The 23,616-nt window shown below is 37.2% G+C and overlaps 1 protein-coding gene across 1 annotated transcript in view; it reads right to left on the bottom strand.

Annotated features, from left to right (window-relative positions):
* Positions 1–23,616, bottom strand: part of TOP1 (DNA topoisomerase I) — a 79,609-nt gene that overhangs the window by 51,559 nt on the left and 4,434 nt on the right. The window contains exon 3 of the mRNA XM_032462316.1: positions 178–280. Within this exon, the coding sequence (XP_032318207.1) occupies positions 178–280 (103 nt within the window). The remainder of the gene's footprint in view (positions 1–177; positions 281–23,616) is intronic.

The following is a 23,616-nucleotide window of genomic DNA, read 5'->3' as shown; positions in this document are numbered from 1 at the left end:
ATCCCCAGTTAGACCTGAATTACCAAGGTCTCCTCTTCACAACTCTGGAATCAAGTCTCTGCTTACTTCGCTAGCCATGCTATTTACCTGTGGCTCAAGTTAAAGCCTATTTCAGGTGAGCCAAATCACGGCCAAACCACTGGTGAATGATGAGGGACTTGCTGGTTCAACCCTTACCTGTTGCTATGCTTGGACTTCTCTCGGTCCTTTTCCTTGTCCTTCTTGTGCTCTTTGTGCCGGTGTTCTCGATCTTTATGTTTATCTTTGTGTTTATGAGAATCTGCAACCATAAGACGTGAGTCAGTTAAGAGGAGTCATGAGCTATCTCTTGCCCACCTACCTTGACAAGCTGGTCAAGAAGCACAATGACAGGATTTAAACGGCATGGCAGCCGTAACGGCACATTCCACTGAAAGGAAAGATTTCACAAAGCAGTCCAGACAAGGCATCCATTTACCCTGCTTCTAAAACCAAGATGTGTTGTACGTATACAGGAAGAGTGGAGCCAATTCTACTGTAAAAGTACTTGGCATTCTTCTCCCTAGATCTGATACTATAAAGACTAAGCAATAAATGATTCAAAGGGATAAATCTTGAACACTGATTCTCAAGATCAGACGGTTATCTATGTTACTTCTGGAAAATCCAAACCTTGAGAGGTAACTGTTTTTAAATCAAATTTACTGAAGTACATAATTTCTACACAGTAAAATATACACATCTCAAAGATACAGTGTGATAAGTCTAGCAAATATATGCACAGATACAATCTCTACCACAATCAAGATTTACAACAATTCCATCACCCCGGGAAGTCTCCCTTGTGCCCATTCCCAGTCAATCCCCATTTTCCACCCCATAACCCGAAGCAATCACTGATCTGCCAGCACAATGGATTAGATTTGTCTAAATTTCTAGTCTCAAACGAAATAAAATTATATAGGATTTATTACTCTTTTGTGTCTGGACTTCTTTCACTCAGCGTATTTCTGACATTTAACCATGTTGCTGGATGAATCAGTAGTTGGTTAGATTTTAATACTGAGTGGTATTCCATTGTGTGGATATGCTGTAATTTAATTTATCCATCCACCTGCCGATGGATATTAGCATTATTTCCAGGCATTGGATTTTATGAATAAATCTGCCAAGAACATTCAAGTCTTTGTGTAGACATGTTTTCATTCCTATTGGGTACGTACTTAGTAGTGAAGTTACTGTGTCATACAGTAAATAGCTTAACTTTTTAGGAAACTGACAAACTATTTTGAAGTGATTGTACAATTATACATACCCATCAACAATGCATTAGAGTTTGAACTGCTACAAATTCTCACCAACACCTAGTATTATCAGTCTTTAATCTTAGCCATTCTAGAAAGTGTATAGTGGTACCTCACTGAGGTTTTAATCCAGTTTGCTGATTAAATGATGAGTATCTTTTTGTGTGCTTACTGCTCATTCATATATTTTCCTTAGTGAAGTATCCTTTCAAATCTTACCCCATTTCAGAGTTATAGATTTGCAGATACTGATATACATAAGATAGATAAACAAGTTTATACTGTATAGCACCGGGAACTGTATTCAATATCATGCAGTAACCTATGGTGAAAAAGAATATGAAAACGAACAAGTGTATGTTCCCATGTGACTGAAGTATTGTGCTATACACCAGAAACTGACACATTGTAAACTGACTATACTTCAATAAAAATACATTTTAAAAAAATCTTTCCCGTATTTTAAAAATATTTGTCTTCTTATTAATGAGTTCTAAGAGTCCTTTTTACATCATGCATTACAATTTTTTGGTTAGGTATGTGTACTGTGAATATTCTTTTTTCTAAGGGTTTTATATAGGTAAGGGACAGGGTACTTCTTTTTTATCTATAAAGATGTACAGTTGTTCTAGCACCATTTTTTGGAAAGACTGCTCTTTCCCAATTGAATTGCCTTGGACCTCCTTCCTGAAAATGAAGTTACCACATAATTGCAGATCTGTTTCTGGAGCCTATTTTATCCTTATACAAACACTCACCATCTTGACTACAAACACTTGACATCTTGACATCTTGACAGTAGGGCCTTTATTTTTTTTCCATAGTAAGTCTTAATATCAAGTAATGTAAGTACTTCAGTTTTATTCTTTTTAAAAAATTTTGGCTATTCCATGTCTTCTGTATTTCCATATATACTTTAGATTCAGTTTGTCAATTTCTTTAAAAAAAAAGTCAGCTGGGAATTTGTGTTCATAGGACAATCTGAAGAGACAAGACATCAAAATATCACTGTGTCTTTTGATCCATGAACATGGTTATCTCTCTCCACTTTTTTAGGTTAGTGATGTATCAGAATTAACACAAGGGCCTATTAAAAATGAGGCTCACTGTGGTCAGGTCACTACAATGTTGACTATGAATCAACTGAAATAATCAATTGAAGTTTATGTATCTAACACACGTGACAGCTTTAAAGTACGTCCAATGGACTCTTTGATACTCCTTTTTTCAACGTGCAGTCTAATTTCCATCTGCTTAAGCATAGGCTGGACTTAGTAACTCAGTCCTAAAAACAGGATAAGGTAGAAATGTCAGTATGCAACTTCTGACATCAGGTCATAAAAGGCACTGGATCTTTCCCCTTGCTCTGGCGGAAGCCAGCTGCCAAACTGCTAGGACACTCAAGCACCCCTATGGAGAGTACCCTGTAGTGAGGAATTGAAACTTCCTGACAAAAGCCATGTGAATGAACCACCTTGAAAGTGGGTCCTCCAGTCTCAATGAAGCCTTCAGATGATTGCAATCTCAGACCCTGAGCCAAAACCACCCAGTTAAGCTGTTCCTGGATTCCTGGCTCACAGAAACTGTGTGAGAAAACAAATGTTTGTTATTTTAAGCTGCTAAATTTTGAGGTAACATGTTTCACAGCAATAGATAACTAACAATAATGAATAGGCAATGTGTGTGTTTCCCCTACTCCTGGCTCACAGCAAAAGAAGCCACATTTGGCATAATCCACTAAGTATCTCTTCTGTACCAGGCCCCGAGGAAACAGAAATTTGCAATGACCTTACCCCTAGTTACAAGGTATTCTCATACCACAGGGATGTGAAAAATAAAATATGGTGTTATAATTAGGACTTGAACCCAATCTTCCATGTAGCAGAAACAATCCTCCAACTTCTGAAAATCTCAAGTCTAAAATTTCAAAATGCTGAGTCAATCCAATACACAAAGTTGGTGGCCCCTATGTACTTGACAGTAATTAATACCCTCATTATGTCTGCTCTAAACTAGCACTTATGGTTAAAACTGTAACAATGACAAAACAAGTCACCAGCACCATAATCTAGAACAAAGTCTGTGTTGTTAGACTTTGTTTATAGGCCAGAATTAAACAAGAAACAGAATGTCAGGATCTGATATTATAGCCAAAGGGTATGGCAGGGACATAATACAAAAACAAACAAACAAAAAACACCCCCACTCTGTGTATAATTCAACAAACACATAAACATGTACAAAAAAGACTAGAAGACAGATACCAAAATGTTAAAAGTAGTTATCTTCAGGTGGTAATTTAACGAACAATTTGAGTTTTTGTGTGTTCACTTCACCTGGCTGTCCAACTGTTCTCCCAAGATGAGTCACCTTCATGTTAAAAAAGTTATTTTTAAAAATTACCAGGCTTTAAACATTTATTGTGACAAGTACTAGTGTACACAAGGAAAAGGTAGTATTATTAAGTCACTAAAAAGCACTGAATTTAAAGAAAAAGAAAACTAAATAAAAGATAAATTGGAAGTAACTCCAGGCAGGTTTCAGATAACCAGTCTGCCAAAACATTGTCTTGTTAAGTGCACAGAACCTCAAAATTGATTTTAAAGCCAGGTCTCCAATTCTTTTAAAACAGTTGCTAACCCAAAAACATAAAATCAAAATGTCTGGTAAGAAATTAGAGGTTGTAGCTGAAAATTTCACTGATACAAATAAGGTCTAGGTCAAAGATCTGAACCCCAAGTTTCCCTAATTTAAAAAGAAGTTACATGTCTACTATATGCTCATTGTGCTATGTGCGCTGTGACAGGTACCAAAAAGAGTAATATATGACAACTTCTTCAAATATCTTAACTCAGACTGGGCTTTCTGAGGAAACAAGACAGGGACGCAAAGTGGAATAAGATGTCTCCTTAACACCAAAAGTGTGTAAACAAACTAAATTACCAATAGACAAGGAAACAACTGTGGAAATGATCTACAGTAGGTAAACTGATAGATAAATAACCTTTAAAGATGCATACGAAGTACTTCTAGGTTAATCATGTCTGGAATTAGCTTTACAACACCCTCAGACCAAAAAAATGGGGGGATATGGAGAGAGATAAAACAGAATTGGAAAAAGACCGATAGTTATCGAAGTGGGCAGACAAGATACATGGGGGTTTACCATACTACTCTCTACCCAAATATGCTTAAAACTTTTCACGGTAAAAAATTAAACACTATCTTTAAACTTCATCCTTCCCAATCCCTCATTTTTATTATATGAGTACAGCAGGAAGACTAGCGTAGTCCAAGAGAGGATTTGTGTTAAGAAGCAGTAAGAGATAAAGTCTGACAGATAAAATTAACCAAAGAGTCAGGGTGTCCTACTCTCAGGATGACAAGGAGCCGTTTCCAGCAGAAAAGAAACAAAATAAAAGCCATACTTAAGATTAACTGAAGGGCAGTGTGGGTAGAAAGTAAAAGCAAAGTAACTAGCAAAGTAACCAGTTTTTGAAGCAGTCTAGAAAAAAGTTACTACTCTCAGCAAAGGGGCTGAGAAGGAAGGAAAAAAATGTAAAAGCATGTTGGAAAAATGGTAGGAGAATCAGTTCCAGGAACTCACTGGCTATGTGTAATCCAATAAAGGCCAGGGAAGTGTCAAAGAAGACTCAAAGACTTTAAGTCAAGGTGACTAGGAGAACGAAGTGCCTTCGAAAAAGGCACTGATGCTGTGCAGAACAAAGACAAGAAGGAAAAAGACTGGAGATATGATGAAACTAACTGAAGTCATACTGTATTTAAGGTAACACTGGGACATCTAAAAATGTTGGTCAGAAGAGAAGCCAGTAAGTGAAAAAGTAAAGCCAGTAAGAGCAGGATGATATATATTCCCCACGGTGAAAATGTTTCTAGACAGCGTACTAATGGCCTTGAAGATTACTTTTAGTACATACTTTTCCCCCTTAACTGGAATTCATCTAAGAATAGATACTGTTCGTTTCAGAGAAAAGATCTTGTCACTTCAAGCATATGTTAAATGCAAAAAGAACTGTTTTGAAGTTGACTGACAGATTAGAAATGAAAGGTGCAAACCACTGTATATCACCAGAATACCTCATTAATTGAGAAATTCAGGTCACCTAATAATCTCCTGATAACAAGTGTTTCAAATCCTAGCATTCAAAATTTCAAAATGATGACATGGGAGGAAGACCACTGAAATAAGGCAGCCTTGAGAAGACAGAAGACATGTAACAAGTAATTCCTTTCACTCTAACTTAACTAGAGTTACTCCCTAAGGATAGGTAAGTAAATGCATACATATACACAGAATAGGAATCCACATCTTTTGTTATTGTTACCTAAGATGTTTCTTGAGGTTAACAAAGATTTTAAGTAAGGAGATTACCAAATGACAAAAGAGGTAAGTATCTGTGTCTTCCATTGCAGGAGTAGTTGCTGGCTAGCATTAAACAAGGACTTGATGGATAATGTGAAAATAAAACTTTTACTTCTAGGTTCAGAATTATACTCTGAGGGCCAATTCAGCTTACATTTAAAATGTATTCTTAAATCCAAAGCACCCTGCTCAAGACTCATCAGGACAGACTCTGCCCTCAAGGAGTTTGCAACCTAGTAATTAAGACATGAACCCAGACAGCCAGTGGCAAGTAAGGGAAAGGGGGCATTAATATAGGTGCCAGAACCAATCTAGAGTACTTAAAAACATTGTCACACTCAGTTTCCTTGCCATTCTTATGATAAGGAAATATTATTCCCATTTCACACAAGAGTGATAGTTACATCCCTTAATAAGGGTACACCTGATGCAAGGCTTTATGTATGCTTTATTTATCACCTCTAGTTTTGGCAACTCTGGATGGTATTAATTTAATTAAATCTCACATTTTTGCCTCTTAAAGTCTCTAAAAAGGTGTATATGGTTCATATAACCCCTGTGGAAGGGGAATTTGGTAATGCCTAACAAAACTAACTAAAAGACTCTTTTGACCCATCAATCCATATCTACGAATTTAGCCTATAGGTACACTTTAAAGGCTAAAAATTTATGCTGGTCTACATATATGTGAAGGCAGAGAAAATTAGGTCAGCAGAAACCTTTCGTTTTAGACTTGCTGAAATGAATTAAAATTCCTTCCCTACCCCCAAAATCTCAAATATGAAATGACTGACCTTAAAGTGTTTTTACTGCATCACGATGCTCCTACATTTAGAAAGATCAGACATTTTCCTAAATGTCTACATATGAAACATGTGGGTGTCATTACCTCCATCTCTTACATGGTGACAGAATTTTCTACTTTTCTCTCCTGCTGTTATTTTTCAGTCAGGGTAGTATGGCAGTAGGGTTATGGGCATCTGAAAAAAGTCTTAAGAGTAAAAATAATGAATCTGGATTAACTGCCTCCTTTGTTTCCCAGTGAAAAGTAATATAATGAGGAGAAACAGCCTGATTTCACCAGAGAACAGAAGAAATAAAGAGCCTGGATCCAAGAGGGCAGTGAGGAGTCAACAAAGGCTTCCAGGAGGAGGCAGTGTTTTAGCTAAGTCTTACCAAAGGCTAAGAGGGGGTTAGCAAAGCAGAGGAAGGAGAAAGGGCACTCTTTGCAGATGAGCCATGATTTATTATTACTGTTGTTGTTGCCAAAAAATTTATCTTCTCATGACTGAGCAAAATTAAGTGAGATATACTCCCTGCCAGTTAGGAAATGGTAGAGTTGATTCTTGTCAGAAGTATATCAGAAAATAAAATCCCAGAGGGTGAAGGTATAGCTCAAGTGGTAGAGCACATACTTAGCGTGCACGAGGTCCGAGGTTCAATTCCCAGTACCTCCTCTAAAAATAAACAAAGCTAATTACCTCCCCCTGCTGCCAAAATAAAATAATAAATAATACAATAATAAATTGAATATTTAAAAAGTAAAAAAAAAAAAAAAAAGAAAATCCCAGAGTTATATTTAATTTGCCTCTCTCTAAAGCCATGTGTCCCCAAAACAGTTTCTTAAAAAAGATATAGATACACTCTTACTGCTTTTAGCTTTAGAGTCCTAATCCTCTGCTTAGAAAGGAAACAACCAAAACACCTAGGCATAAGAAACGTCAGTTATCAAGTAAGTCCAGCAAAATTTGATCCAACTGTTATAAAGTCCCTGAAAGCTGGTCTAATCCCAGCATGACAGTTTGGAAACCAGGTACAGAGCCAGCCCCAAGTAGCCAAATCAGGGTCAAACCAGGCATCAGGTGAACAGTTCACTCTCACAGGCACATGTACAAATTACATGAAAAAGGAAGCCAAGTCCGTAAAACACTCTGTTAAGTATGTTTAAGAATGATGCAGTTAGCACAAAAGATCATGGTTAAAACCTAAGGACAAGTAAAGACATTACAGACAAATACAGAATGCTGGAAACAACCTCTGAAGGAAGCTAGAGGAAGCAGGCTGGTTCAACAGTGAAAAAGATCCAATTCAAATTCTTATCGTACCACTTACTGTATGAACTTGGGTAAATCTTACTTAACTACTAGGTCTGTAAGGCAGCATAGGTCAGTGATTAATAAAAGTTTCAAATTTCTTCATCATTAACTTGATACCTGTGATCTTGATGAATTCACCTGTTACAGATGAAACTGGAGTTCATCAAATTTAAGTGACTTTAAAGAATTTTATTTCAAGAATCAATCAAATTCTGTGTATGGTTTTAATGGAATTCCTGGCTAATCTCCACAAAATCGCAAACATATTGACAACTGTCAATAAAGTACAACTGTTACTGAACCCTCTTCACGGTTAATTTACATAGAACCGAAATGAGCCTACCCAATCTTTCCAAATAACTTAGGGTTCAGGTTTTATACATGCATTTAAGGCAGCAGCCACACCCATTCACCTTACCTGAACAGCCAATGACAAAAGTCCAGAAAAGAAAAGTACTTATGAAGAAACAAGTAAAACTCCTGGCCTACTGTAACAATCCTAGAGAAGCCTAAAAAACCTACAGGTTTTAAGGGATGCTCAGATAACACCAGTTAACACCCTCAGGTAGTAACATTTGCATGAGTTTAGCAGCAATCAGCGTGTGGCTAACAGTGTTGCCAAGCTTATTCCACCCAGGGTCACTAATGCAACTACAATTCAACCCAAGCACAAACATTTACGCTTAAGAAAGAGAGAAAAGACTAAGGAATTGGCAAAGATTACTGATCATTTGATCAACTACTCCAACACCTTTAAGGATTTTACCACTCCACTATTTTTCTAAACTATTAGGGTAATCAGATCGAGGCAGGAGAGAAGAGTCCTTTGCTTCCTTAGAAACGCAGAGAATTTTCTGGTATAAAGAAGGGTATTTTGCCATGTTTTGAGGCAGACCTCTTCACACTGACTTTGACAACAGGTTTTGAGATTTAAAGCAGCAGCAGTATAATATGATGGGCTCCTTCAAAGATAGTCAAGTGTGTAGAGGATGGGGGTAGGTAATAGTTAATTCAACCAAAAGCTGCCTTGCCCAAAGAGGCCCTCACAATACCACACTGTCAAAGATAACCTCTGCTCATCTCTGACACACAAATATATAGCCAGTGCATTAGGAACGAGGCGACTAGAACAATTTAGGCAAAAACATTGGGTAAAGAAATTAATTTTCTGAAGAAGATATTTATCACATGCTCATTTATTAAATCACTTCTACTGGGATAAATCTTCTTCCTCCCTGACCTTCAAACCCATGGATGCTACATCCCCAGAAGCTGTAGTTTAAACAAAATCCACTTTTCTACTTAACACTCTACATCCAGTATGTTCTAACACTTCTAAAGACTGTTTTTGTCTAGGACAGATAACAAGCTGGCCTGAATGATAAAGACTGGCATCCGGAGTGTGGTCAGTATCAAGGGTGAGCAAATCTCCCCAGGAACTTAATGCCAAACTAAAAGCAGTCAGGAAGGCTGAAACCCTGTCACTGGAAGGGGGATGGGTTGAGGGATGAAAGAACTCTACCCTTCCCTCTCCCCCCACAAAGCTGTCTAAATTGAGACTTTACCAATGTTGATTTAGTTTCAATCCAGGAAACTCAGCCTGTGATCCATCTTAATGGTGGCTGATTTCAATTTGTAGCCCACAGAAGAGTCCTTATCATTATTTTACAGCGATTCTCATTGAGAACATTTCCAAAATTCCAGGGCACAGTTAATAGCCTTTCAAAGCATGCAGGACAGAGGGTGTTCTGGCTGAAAGTTCAAAGAGATCTGGAATTTGAAAGAAAAATATTGGAAGGATCCAGCTCTAAAGAAAATCCCTCAAAACTCAAAAATGAGAGAAGACATTAGTAACATTTCCAATTTTTAAAGTCTAAATCATCACTTGTTCTCCCTAGATGTGTGCTATATACAAGAAAGATCTTTTGTCATGAACATACTTTTCATTACTGAAATGAATGGGGTGTCCCCATTAGGGACCTAGTACTCTCAAGCTAGTAACACAAAAAACAACTCCCAGCTGAGAAGGTGGCAGAAGAAAGTGTGTATTTCTTCATCTCTCCTTAAGGAAGTTAGGGTTTACAATAGTCATTCATTCAATTATTTCTTGAGTACCAACTTTATGCCAGGCATTGTTCCAGGCATGGAAATACAGTAGGAAATAATACCAATTCTCTGCCCTAAGTCCCATAATAAGTATAATAGCCACCCCAACCCTTCGCAACAGCAGCAGCTGTTAAATGAGTAACTTCGAATACAGAAAGGGAGGAAAGGGTCTACCTAAACACCCAAGTTTCCCTGGACTTAGCCCCATGAAGTTCCAGAATCAGACTGTAGTGCTGCAGGTAGAAAAGACCTTCACAAGAAGTTATGGAGGCCAAGTCAAAGACGGGGTCAAACAATAAGATGAATATTGCCAAGTATTTTGCAAAGCGATTAAGTTTTTTCTCAATATTCAATACTTGGTAAAATTTTATCATCAGAAACTTAGCAAGAGTTGCTCAAAGATAGAAGTCCAGCATTTTCCATTTTATTTTTTTCAGTTCTGCAACAATTTCAAATTTCTAAAACCTATCCCAACACTTTCCCAAGTGTCTACATGTTCAGAAGAAATTCCACAAACTGGCTTAAAATCACTTATGTGAACCTACCTTGGTTCTTAAACATCAGCAACCAACTCAATCCGGTACAAAATAAGGGTTAAATGTCATAGGATGTTTTCTCTTCCAGTAAACTTCCGCATTTAAATTTGACTCCTTTTATGCTTTTACAACACTACAATTACCTTACTCTGTCTTTTCAGCCCCTTCCTGTCTATGCAACCTATTTTAACTTGTTTTACAACTTTCTCTCCTATCCTACTCCTTCCATTACGCTCCTTAAATTCAAGTTCATCTTTCTCTCTTCCTCTGGTTCTCATTCCCAGGGACTAATTGAATTCATTAAAAATAAAAAACATGCAATGTCATGACAGGGTCCTGGGTAATATATTTCTCTGCTCTGGTCTCAGTTTATTCATCTGTAAATTAACCTCTATTGATCCCTTACAATTCCAGTCACAAGAATTCTATGACATTTAAAATGTTCCAGTTCAAACAAATTAGGGTAAAAAGAAAAAAACTGAAATGCTTGACAGCAATGGTTCTTGGGTGTAAGACCTGGGAATAAGATAGTCCCCAGATATGTGTTACTTTAATACAAGCTCTCCAGGTAACTAAAATTCAGAATCACATTTTGAAAAAAAACTGCTCTGTTGTTTCTTGGTCCTCTGGGCAGGAATTAATACCAAACACCAGCTACCTGCAATAATGGACATGCTACTGATTTTATTTTCAGTTTCTATTTCAATTGGGTCTCTGTTCCTTTAAAAGGCAGGCACAAGGTGCTGAGTTCCTGGGATCAATTGCTACTATCCCAGCCCCTATTTGAGAGAAAGAAAGAAGAGCTACATAAGGGGTAACACAGTTTTAGAATAGAAAGGTCCTTTAGAAAAGAAATTTTCTTTGTTGTTTGGACATCAGGGCTGAGTCATGCCTAGGGACAGGTAACTTGAGTCCCGCCACTGGGACTCAGTTGGGAAGAAGAATAGAAAAAAGATGGAATAAGACAATGAAGCTACAAGGTCATAGTAAACTTCTGACACTTGGCTTATACAGATAGAGTCCTTTGGGAGCTAAAGGCTACCAAGTTACATGAAAAGAGTCCAATGAGCTTCCTGTGATACACACAAGTGCCAACTGGTCAGATAAGCAACTGGCACTACTCACCAATCCAGGGGTCAGCAAAATTTTTCTATAAAGGGATAGTTAGTAAATAGTTTAGGTTTTGTGGCCCATTCAATCTCTGTTGCAAGTACTCAACTCTGCCACTGTAGCACAAAAGCAGTCAAAGATTATATGTAACTGAATGAGCAGGGCTGCATTCCAATAAAATTTTTTTTATGGACACTGGAATCTGCCTTTCCTATAATTTTCCTGTGTAATGAAATAGTATTCCCTTTTTAAAAATTGAAGTATAATAGACATATAACATTATATTAGTTTCAGGTATACTTAATAATATATTTTTTTATTTTTTCCCCAACCAATAAAAAAAACATAAAAACCATTCACAGTTCATGGGCCATACGAAAGGCATAGTTTGCAGAACCCTGCAACTACTTAACAGTGACTAGAAAGTATCTTCAATGCCCCTGTAGAGAGGTGCCTTTCTGAAGCTCAGTGTGTAAGTGAAGAATATCCTCCTTGCTTCATTCCTAAGGCTTTCTCCCAAACAATATTCATGCTCAGCCTGGCTCCCACTTCTCTCCTCCCTTCAAACAGTCCATGAATGACCATTAATCAACTTGATTTAAAAGTGGTTAAAATCTACTTGCTCTGCAAAAACTAGACAAAGTCAGTCACATGAACGAGATCTCTGAAGGGGAGGCCAAGACTGAGCCCACTGCTAATTCTGCTTCTTAAGCAGCAAGCTAGTTAAATTTGTTATTTATCCTCCTCGAAGTGGGAACAACATCATGCTTGTTCACATACTCCTAACCACTTCCAATGAAATTCCTTAGTAAATACGCAGACTTCAGAGATCCTTCTGAAATGGGGGGGGGGGGGCTGTTCCCAGTTAATCTCTGGTTAACAAAAACATTCTTTTTCTTGAGTACTCAGACAGAGAAGTTTTATTGATTTCTGGAGTAACTGGCTCCAAGTACAAGCTGAATTGCTAAAACTATTATCCAGGAGTCTATGCTGCAGAAGCAGGCAAGCTTTCCTTAACAGGGAAAGGATTACATACTAGTTTAAAGTGCAACAGAGCCTACTAGTCAATGATAATCGGTCTGGTAAGGAGCCACTGTAAATGAAGGCAAGTGCTCTAAGAAATGAAAGCCCTTGGTCTGATACTACATGGGTCACTCCACTACAACCCAAAATTCCCAGGAGGCAATTGAGTCACCCAGGCTCCTCTTTACCTTGTTTTGCATCACATTTACAAATTTAGGCTATGGCATCAGACAGGCCTAGATCAGCCTCCCAGCGCTATGGCTTACTTACAAACTACATAGCCTTGAGCCCCAGTTTCTTCAAAAGTAAAGTGAAAACAGTAAATATTCAAAAAGCAGCTATTTTATTTTATCCCGATCCCATTTCGTCTTCCCACCCCAAAAATAACTGATCATAATTTGAAGCTAAACCTGAAGGAAATTGGACCTGCTCCTGGTCTTTAAGCAATTTATTCAAGTTGTTTTCTAAGACCTCATATGTTCACTATATGCTACAAGGCTACAAGATCCCACTTTGTTCCATCAGACTAAAATTATCTAGCTAACTGTCTAGTTAACTGTGGGCCAGATCACTTATATAAGTCTACACTTACTATGTTCTCTGTGAGCTTACAAATGACAGGAAGGTCCCAGGTAGGGAACAGAAGCTGATCTGCTTTTACTATAAGCAACGCCTTGGGTGAGTTAACACCTTGAGTGCTATATGCTTGCCTACACAATCTTAGATTCTCTACCACTTATAATATACTACATTCTATGGTTACTTATTACTGACTACAATTTAACAAGTATGAATTAACCTCTTGCTATAGCAACATGCTAAATACTTGCAATTTCAAATGAAGTCGTGAGCTAAAACCTACCATTTTAAAGTATACTGTTCCATAAAGGTATATATAAATGTAAGTTAATCTCTTTTGTCAACTACAAAATAGACATGACATCTCACAGGGCTGCTGAGACAAAAATAAAAATTTATTCAATTCAAAGGACTTTAAATGTTCATCTCTGTGTAGCACTAAAGAGGTCAAGGAAAATGGAAAACTGAACTTTCCAAAGGCTTTGGTAAATGATTTTGGTAAGTCATAAGTCCTCTTGGCATGTTACCCAGGATAAGGTAATGCAGACATACAGAAGGAGGTCCTTTATTCAAACTTGTAACACAAATTCATACCTGTTTTGGATTTGAAAGTTTCAGGAACTCCCAACTATCCACATTCCAAGCAAAAGCTATACCTGAATCTCTTTGCTCTTATCTAAAATTTTATCTAGAGCTATATTGTTCAATATATAGTCACAACCCACATGTAGCTATTTTAAATTTAAATTATAATATTTGAAAACAAAGTTCTTTGGCCACACTAGCCACCATTTCAAGGGCTCAGCAGTCTCACATGGCCAGCAGCTACCATATGGAACAGCACAGATACAGAACAATTTCCATCATGACAGAAAATTCTACTGGACAGTGCTGACTGAAAAGTTTGGATCCAGGTCAACAACTTCCTCTTACTAGTAGGAAGCATGAGGTATTGCGTTGTATGATCTGCTCTCGTCACAGCTGACAAAGCCAGGCTTGAGACTGCCTTGCCTTGCACTCTCCACTTCACCAGGAACTCCTCTGCTGGAGCCCAGTCAGGGGGCTTTTCCCTACATGGCAAGACACTGTCCTATGTAGTTCCTTAAGGTCAGCCAAAGTTTGCCTGGCTAAACTGCCATCTCAAAAGCAGGCCATTTCTGCAGAGCTCCTGGAGAAGCAGAGCCTCAATGAGTGCTGCCCAAAGAACATTTCAACTAAGGTATTATATTAGTCCACTGAGATATAAGTGAAACTAGATAGAGCAATTATTTTAAGCCTCAGGAGTATGGCAAGCAAATCCCATTTTACTAACTCATCTTTGTTCTCTAAATACAAGACAAAGTTGGAATTTTTAAAAATTTTCGCCTCTGAAAGTAATTAACCAGTACAAGATCCTTAAGATGGTCCTTTGCATTTCACATACTCTTCTGTAGTGGGTTAACATTTTCAGAAGGACATCTCTGCACTGAAAATGCTCTTTTCCCAGGAGGCAAAACTTAAAAGAGAAAAAGGACTTGTCTAACCTGAAAATGTACCTTCTCAGGCCAGCTCAATTAGGACAGGCCCATTCCTGCAGGCTTGTCCTCCTTTGCTTCTATTAAGTGAGCCCTTAATGCCTGGGAAGTAGTGAAAGTGACTGTAAATCTCCTGCCTGTGCTACATAGGAACCCACCAGTTCAGCCTAAGCTGCAGTTGTTTCCAGTGGGCATGGGCCTCAAACTGCCCCAAGACCATACCCTGTCTGGCCATAAAGGTAAAAGTGTGTTGATGCATTGCTTCATGCTTCATGCATTGCTTCATGCATCCTAGTACTAATTCAACCAGGGGGCCCTTTTGTCTAGAATATCACTATTGATTGTGCTTGAAATGCTCGGGTCATTCTCTGGGTAACTAACTTAGGAAAGTCTAAGCTTGAATACATATATGTTCTTTAGAAGCCTTTCTGGTGCTAATCATGTAATTGGCTCCTTTTTATGCTTTCATTTTGAATTACTCCAAATTCCTAACTATAAGGAAGTGCAAGTACTGAACAAGTATTGAGGCCCAGCCATGGGCCTGGTGAAAAAAGAAGGAACACTGTTTAAGAAGTTGAATTACTACAACTAGTTATAGGTTTCATATGAATCAGAGTCATGATCTGCTCAAGGCCACCCAACCATCAAGAGTTGAACCCAAGTTTATCTAACTCCAAAGTCTATTTTTCACTGGTGAGCATATGGACTTTGTCAACTGTCTTTCATTCCTCCTAAAAATGGGAGGCTCAACAGGAAGAGTTAAACTTCCAATCTTACTCTATTCTATTGGGTCTGAAACTTTAGTGTGTATCCATCACCTGGTTGACTTGGTAAAACCTATATGGCTGAGCCCCTACTCCCAGAGTTTGAACCAGCAGGTCTGGATGAGGCCCTAGAATTTCCATTTCCAACAAGTTCTCAGACAATACTGATGCTGCTAATCAGGAAATCACACTTTAAGAACCAGTACTCTATTCAAATCCTCCCATTTCAATTAGTGCTGTCAGTAGCTAAAGAACCCTAATTTAATCTAAAAGTAGTAACCTCCACAGATTAGATCCTCAGCATTCCACTAAACTGTTCTCCACTTAACCTTCTATAGCCCTGCTTTAACCATCCTAGGAATATTAGAATAAAAGAACTTATCACACTTTGTGCTCCACTTAGTCACCCAATCCTAAAAGATGACATCAGTATCAAATAATGGCTAAACATGGAAGTAGGAGAAAGGACTAGGATTCTGATGAGACACATAGTTCAAACAGTTGCAAAGGCAGTTAACCATCTCTGCTATGTAGCTAAATGCTAGTTGAAAAGTAGAAAATACTTATTTAATTAGAGTGGGACAAGTGTCAAGCTTTTACAAACGTGTTAGAAAATGTTGTTCTGGTCACGTTTTAAAAATTCTGTAAATTTAATAGCTGGACCAATGGAGTACCTTAATGAAATGGAGCAAAATATGTCTTAGCCAAATAAAATAGTTCAGATAGATCAGTTTCTCCGAAGGTGCTTAATGGGTCACCTGTATTAGAATCATTTTGGATTGTTAAAGATATACTAAAAATACAGATATCCCAGCAGCTCCAATACAGAATCAACTTCAAGGCACAGGACTAGGAATATGTATTTTTACCAAGCACTCCCAGGTGATTCTTGGGCAAATTAACCTGAAAACAATGACAACTTAATGTAAAGCTCTCAATGTTTGGGATCCCATTTCACAATATAAACATCTGTTGAAAGTATTTGTATTGACCATATAGGATGAGATAGTGCTCTTGCCTATTTCCCAGTAAGTAATAAGCAAACCCTGTGAACTTCTCCAGCCTAAAATGAACAGCTGGAAGAGGACAATAAAAGTTCAGTGAAAGCAGGAGAAAAGTGGTTACTTCTGGCTTGGGGTTAAGTGTTGATTCACACAGACTTCATTGGAAAGGAAAATTGAGTACCTATGACTATGACCTTCAATACTGAAACAGGCTCTGAGATGTTTTTAGTCCTCAAGACTTGACAATACTTTGTGACTCCCTAAAAAAGAGTAGTAAAATGGAGAGGGTAGGCTTATGTAAACTGCACCAAATTCTAAAGATTGAGAAGGCATTCCAGAGTAGAATATATTAACAGAACAAAATATGATCATAGTTGTGGGAGAAGAACACGCACTGAACTTTATTTCTGCAAAGTAGGGCTGCTGCAGAAGGCCTTAAAAAAATCAAATTTTCAATAAATGTACTTGGCAAAATTATCTTCACTTTTATACAACAGCACCTACTGGCATGCATATTTATATATGTGCAATCAGTATGAATTCTGTTTGATATTCCACTAATCTTTTTTATGCAAACATTTCCACTGTTTTCAGTCACTTATGGACATATTTCACTATACTGTAGTAAAATTTTAAAATATTCCCCTAAAAATTTGAGCTCAACACAAACATTACCTTACATCTAAATTCTAGACATTAGCTCCAGTCCTAAATAAGATCTGTAACATTTTCAGGACTGTAGAGGGAAGATTTTCAGCTTCCTGTTTGTCCAACTAGAATCCGTTCTCCCACAGGGAAAACAACCACACTACGAACAGACAACTGTCCTGACATTCTGAGATCGGGGGGGGGGGGGGGAGGCGTGCTAACATCTGTAAAAGATTAAAGTTCTGTGGAAGCACTAATTTTTATATCACACTGCATTCAAGGGAGGAAGAAGGTGATTTGATTTTTAAGGGGAAAAAAGTAATCAATTAATTATGGTTGTCATCACCAGCTGAATCTCCACTGAGCCCACCCCATCTGCCCTAGACTTCTGTACACTAAGGGAGCTAAGTGGGAGACTTCAGAACTAGGGTGTCTGGCCTCAGAGAGCTTTCAGTTTGGAAGTATAACAAGCCAACCAGCAGCTGCAGAGACTAGTCAATTTGTATTCCTCCTCCCCATTTTTGTTTTCTTTCCTGGTTAACTAGAACACGAAAAATTAAATAGATCCTGATGTGATCAATTTACCAGGAGGCTCATTTCTTTATTTCTGATGTTAAATAACAAGAATTACTGACATTGCATCTATTTCTGCAAAAACACATCGACTGTAAGAATAAGACAAAGTCTAACATTGCCTCAGTCACTTTTCTAGTGTTCAAATCACTATACGTAACAACACTATGTACTCTGAACTTCCCTGAGGAGTTTAACAACTTTTGTGTATTACCTGTATCAAGACACTTCGTGGATTAGGAAGAAGTAACAACAGTAATACATTTCAACTGTTTAATAAAATTAGTTTTCCTGGACTTTTAAGTATTAAGTCTCATCTCTAAGATTCCAGTTCTTCAAATTTATGAAGATAGTGATTTCACAGCCCTTATTTCAAGCAATTCAGTTCAAGGATTTAAACTATTTCAAGCAAATACTTGAATTAGCAATTGTCACATGGATCTCTCACACAAAATATGAACATTTCCAGTCACTTTGACAAATCTATCTGTTCAGGGAAACCTGAAAACTACTTTTCTAAAATTCATGCAACACAGGTATCTGAAACAAAAAGATAATGGAAAACACACAGAACTTTTATTCTTCTATTTCAGGTGAAAAAGTTTAATGAGCTTATAAGTATGCTAAAATTTCTTTTTCTAGAACAGTTAGGAGTTTGGACATCTAGGTTTCCAATTTTTTTAAGGAGACAGGGGGAAAAAATCTCCTAGGACTGGAAATCAATGGAGACCACTCTTTTTCACTGACAGTGAAGCATTAACTGCCAGAAAGTACCTTCCATCCCCACTTACCCTGGTTATGACAGGAGCCTTTTGTACTGAGGCCCAATAAAAAAACAGGGAATCTCAACAGAGGAAGTAAGCATACAGACCTAAAATTCACTAACTTTAAAGTGTTTGTTCTGAGAGCCATGAGTTTGTCTTGCTCATCTGTTATCTAGTCATAACTGGTATTTACTTTCTGAATGTTTGAATGAATGAATATGGCAGCTCAAAATTTCCATTTGCAATTAAACATGAAACATGTACCTTCCTAAGTATATCTCTAAATACTGCACCATCTCAAGGGCAAAAAGGGAAAAGTTATCCACTGCCAAAGATGCTTAAACTATAATTTAACTTATGAGAAACAAAGTGGTTTGCATACAGTCACAAAGTCAAGGCAAGTCAGTACCCTCCTGAGCCCACCTATCTCAGATTCACAGCAACAGCTATCATATTCAAGGCTCCCTAGTGACCCTTCCTCGTGGGTAGAATCTCACAATACCCAAATTTAAACAAATTCAAGATGTTTTCTTTGTGCAAAAGATTAATGAAGTAATCTCTGAAAGGGTGTTTGGGTGGTTTTGGTTTTTTAAGGACTGGCAAGGAATTCAAAATTTTGTTCTCAGTTTGTAACCTTCCTAAAGTGATGCTATTTAATCTCAATCTGGTGAGGGAAGTATTAGAACATAGTTTATAAGCAAAAGACTAAGGCTTAGAGATTAACTTGTTCAAAAACCTTAAATATTGAGAAGCTCAAAAGCTCAAATTGCAATGTCCTTTCCTCTATATCAAGGTTGCCTGATTTTGAGGGGAGGACCTCCCCCAAGACTATTTACATTCTGAATCAGAGGAAAATGGTATAAGAGAAAGAGGCCTTGCTCTGAAGACTTTTCAATCCAATCCTATTTTTGACTCTCACATACTGAGGACAGTACATCCACGCAGTACTAATACTCCCTTTCGCACAGGATCTTTCCCACATAGTTTAAGAACCATATGTTCCTCAGAAGCTTATCTTTTCAAGATTTTATCTTTGAAAGACTTTAAAATTAGACCCTATTCTGTAATTCTGATCCTAAAAATCTATTTTCTCTGGCCTACCTTTAACTATTGATTTTAAAGTCTGCTCTTGTTGTGATGCTTCTCTGATAATCCTTTCGATCAATGGTATAAGATCTCTACTAAAATCTGTCTGGCTTAATCTAACATACATTAGTGAACACATCCCTAACTTTGGTTTATTTTAAGTAGTACTTCCAAATTAAAAATTCAAGGCAATTCAGTAACAGCATTACCTAGACTTATGAGCCATTACTAAAATTTCTGCTGACTTGATAAAAAATTTCTCCAAATGCCTACTCATGCACAGCTGTTAACATGGAATTTGCTACTCAAATTCTCATACGTAAACTATTAATTTAAGGCACTTATTCCCAAGAATTACTATTTCACAGAAGTTGAGTTGGTTACTTTAAGTAACTGTATGAATAAATGAAAAATTACGGTAACTCTCAGGTGCTTTAAGTTTTCTCAGCTTAAAAACGTTTAGAGGGAGAAGTGTAATAGTAGTACCCTTTGAAGAAACATGCTGACAGAAGACAATACTCAGTTTCGTGGTTTAAAAAAAAAAATCACAAAAAATGAGCTTGGCATTTCACTGATTATATGCATCTAAAAGGTAAATCTCTGGAAAACTTTTTTTTTATTGAGGTATAAAAAACATATAAAAGCTCTGGGTGACTTTGATAGAAAACCTGTAATTCAATTAAAGGGTTCAGAAATTAGCACATCAGTATGCCTCCCTCATTTCTAAACCCACCTTCTCTGTTGTTGGAATGTCCTTCAGCAGTGACCACCTTGCCTTAAGACTTATTTTTAGAAAAGTAGGAACCAGATATACACATTTGGCTCCTACTTAGCCCAAATCCAGATACAGATACAACACGTTCTATTTTACAGTGATTGCTTAATAGTCAGAAGAGACCCATGGAGGCTATGCAGTTCAGTTAGGTAAGAATCAACCAACTCTAGTTATATGCTACTGTTCACTGTGTAAATGTCAGAAGATTTAAAATGTTAACAGAGAATATCAGTGAAGGAAGACAACAATCATCAACTCACTACTTCAAAACTAACATTCAAAATAAAGAATTTTCAGAATAGAAGCTATCTGATCAAAGTTTCAATTTTAAAATGTGGGCAGAGAGGCATCTTTACATATTCATTTAATTCTCAATAGTTTGTGAAGCATAGAAATATCATCCTTGTTTACAGATGAGAAAACAAGGTAAGTTTCATAGTAAGAAAAGGACAAGTTTCACAGTAAGAACAGGGACTTATCGAGATTTTTCTGATTTCTACTCCAGCTTTCTTTTTTAACATAGCTGCTCAAGAGTATAGCATCTCCCCAAAGCCTCCCTCTTCACTTAATATCCTTCCATACCAATCTGGTTCCAACCATAACACTGTAGCATCTCTTGAAGACCTAACACTCCAGATGTATGGGGTCTAAGCTGTCTCTACCAGAAGGGCAAGCTGTGACATCCATACTAGCTTATCAATTACCACCTGAATGGGGTTCCTGGAATCTGGACCAAGGCAGTTCGGGAGATAAGATACAAAAAGAAAAAAATCTCCTTTCTTGGTCTCTGGTTCTCTCACAAATCTGTACTATTCCTATTAAATTCAGATTTAATCAATACAAAAAAAAAAAATACCAAACTCAAAATTAGTTCCCTTCCTCCTACTTCCCCTTCTGCTGCTAAGAAATAAAGGGGATACCTTATAGGAGCTAGGTAAAGCAAGGGGTCTTAGCCAGTGAGATCCCCTAATCCACTGACCCTGAAACCTGCTAGATCAGTCTTCTCCCCAACCAATATTTTGCCTATGGAGCTTTATAAATCTGGACATTCACATATGGTAGGCAAGGTTTAAATCTGGAATTTTATTAAATGGCAAAAAAGTACATTTCTACTGTATTCTAGTGTAGGACTAACCTTCAACTTAAAACTTTTTTTGGTAAACTTCAAACAGCCCAGGATGTGTCCTCCAAGAAAGGTTCCTCTATCTTTCCAAGATTGTGCTAAGTAAAATACAAAGATTATTGGACCAAGGGCTGGCTAATGTGTTTTTGTTCTTAAAATACAGGAAAATGTCAGAACACCCAGTGATCTATTAAACTTGTTCTCAACATCAACAAAGACAAGAGAATTAAAGTTCTCAATTATGCTGATTGTTTTAACACCTTTTGCTGGTGCTTATCTACGTGTATCTCAGAAATGCTAATGAACTGAATTCTTTGGTTCCTTAAATCCACAGAAACAAAGTTAACTGCAAAGGCTCAGAGAGGAATTAACAGAGTGCTAGAGACGCACCTCTACCCCAAATCTAACGGGGAGGGCAGAAGAGAGATGTAAATAAAAATATTTACTATATATTTCAGAAAAATTCTCAGTAGTAGTCCATAAAGGTAAAGCTGGCAGGGAGATAACTGAGTGGATCTAAAAATTTAAGACAACAAATTAAAAACGAATACCTACCAAAAAGAAGTTTAAAACTTAAGGTGCCAATATCCCTTGGAGTTTCTTTCTTTATTAAAACTTCAGAGATATAACAGATAAAGACACTTAATAGAAACTTTCATAGTGAGTGGTCTAACCTAATGATACAATCTATACACCCTAGAGCTATACTTGAGTCACTTCTCTCCCAGGTTGAAAAATATTTAGAATCTTTCTTGAACATATAGAATATATTAAATATGCGCACTAAATCAAACTATTAGTCACTTCTTATAACACTACCAAAAATGTCATTACTATCTAACAGATATTCCACTGTAAGTTTCTTCCCATCTAATAAAGCCAAGGCTAGTCACTGTCACCAGCCCAGCATCTTTATCCCTCTCTACAGTACCCAGGCCCTATGCTATCAACACAGAGTACCTAGATATCTAGATAGGCAGGTTGTGGGGGAAGGGCAAAAGTTGGCAAAATGCTAATTCTTCCATGCCGATGGCCCCTACTTTAGATTTCCTATTTCAGCAACTGGCCTGGAGCCACAGGGATAGAAAGCCACTTCTCAAACTTCAGATTTACAAGGCATGGAAATAGAGAGAAAAGACTAGTTCCAAGTCTATTACTACTCAAAGTTTAAACACAATCTAAAAGCTTCCTTTAAACACAATATCTCACTTACTTCCTCAGAGCCAATTAGGAACTTCTCTCACCTCAAACTTTTTACCGAAAGAAGCCAAATTCTCAACTGCTTGCTCAAATGCCCTCATTTTGCAAAGTTAATGATTTCAAAAATAATAAAGGGCAGTCAGATAATCTTAACCACAGGATACAGAAAAGTTAGTGAACTGACTCTCTTCCATCTTCAAATGCAATGAATTAATTATATTTTAATTTCTTTCAAGACAGCTTTTTTACTTTAGGATATCACATCAAATACTCATTTCAAGCATTTCCATAGCTTCATGCAAAAGTAAATAATTACATTTGAATCCATTTTCCACGTGAACTAGAACTTTCTTGGAATTCAACATAGTTTCATTTGGAAAAGATGCAATCCTTCACAAAACACTTCTGGAGAAACAACTTTGGGTTTGAAGAAAATCAGTATTTTGCACTGAAAGTATGGCAAAAGTTGTTAAAGATCCATAACATATTTATGTGCTCACACTCAACTACTATGAGGTAAAACACCCAAGTTCAGTATGTCTGAAGGCTCCTAAAATGAAGCACATCCAGAAAGTACAACAGATTCACTCCTTATGCCATTAGCAGCAATGGCTAACTTATAATTAACATACAACACAAAGATTTCTCTAACATATTTACAGACTCAAAAGGCAGACTTTTTTTTGCACCCGCCACAAAAGCCCAAAAGCAAACAAACAAACAAAAAGCCTCAATAGCCTAATTTTGGAATATAAGCTTTAAGACATGTTAAGAATCAAAAGAAAAAAAAAAAAGACATGTTAAGAATCCCTAAGAATACTTGTATAATGTATAAATGGATACTAATTTACTGAGGCCCAGAACAAATTAATGAATCTCTCTTCAAAGTCTCACAATTCCCCATTTTTATGCCGATGTTAAAGAAAAAAGTCAGACTCAATTTTTTTTTTTTTTTTGCTATTGGTTAAAATGAGATTTGAGGACTGACCCTGGATTCCTATTTTCCAATTTACTTTATCTACTTCCCAAAGACAAGTATGAGTTGGTG

Source organism: Camelus ferus, chromosome 19 (assembly GCF_009834535.1).
Source record: "Camelus ferus isolate YT-003-E chromosome 19, BCGSAC_Cfer_1.0, whole genome shotgun sequence".
NCBI lineage: Eukaryota > Metazoa > Chordata > Mammalia > Artiodactyla > Camelidae > Camelus > Camelus ferus.
This window is presented reverse-complemented; position numbering and strand designations above follow the sequence as displayed.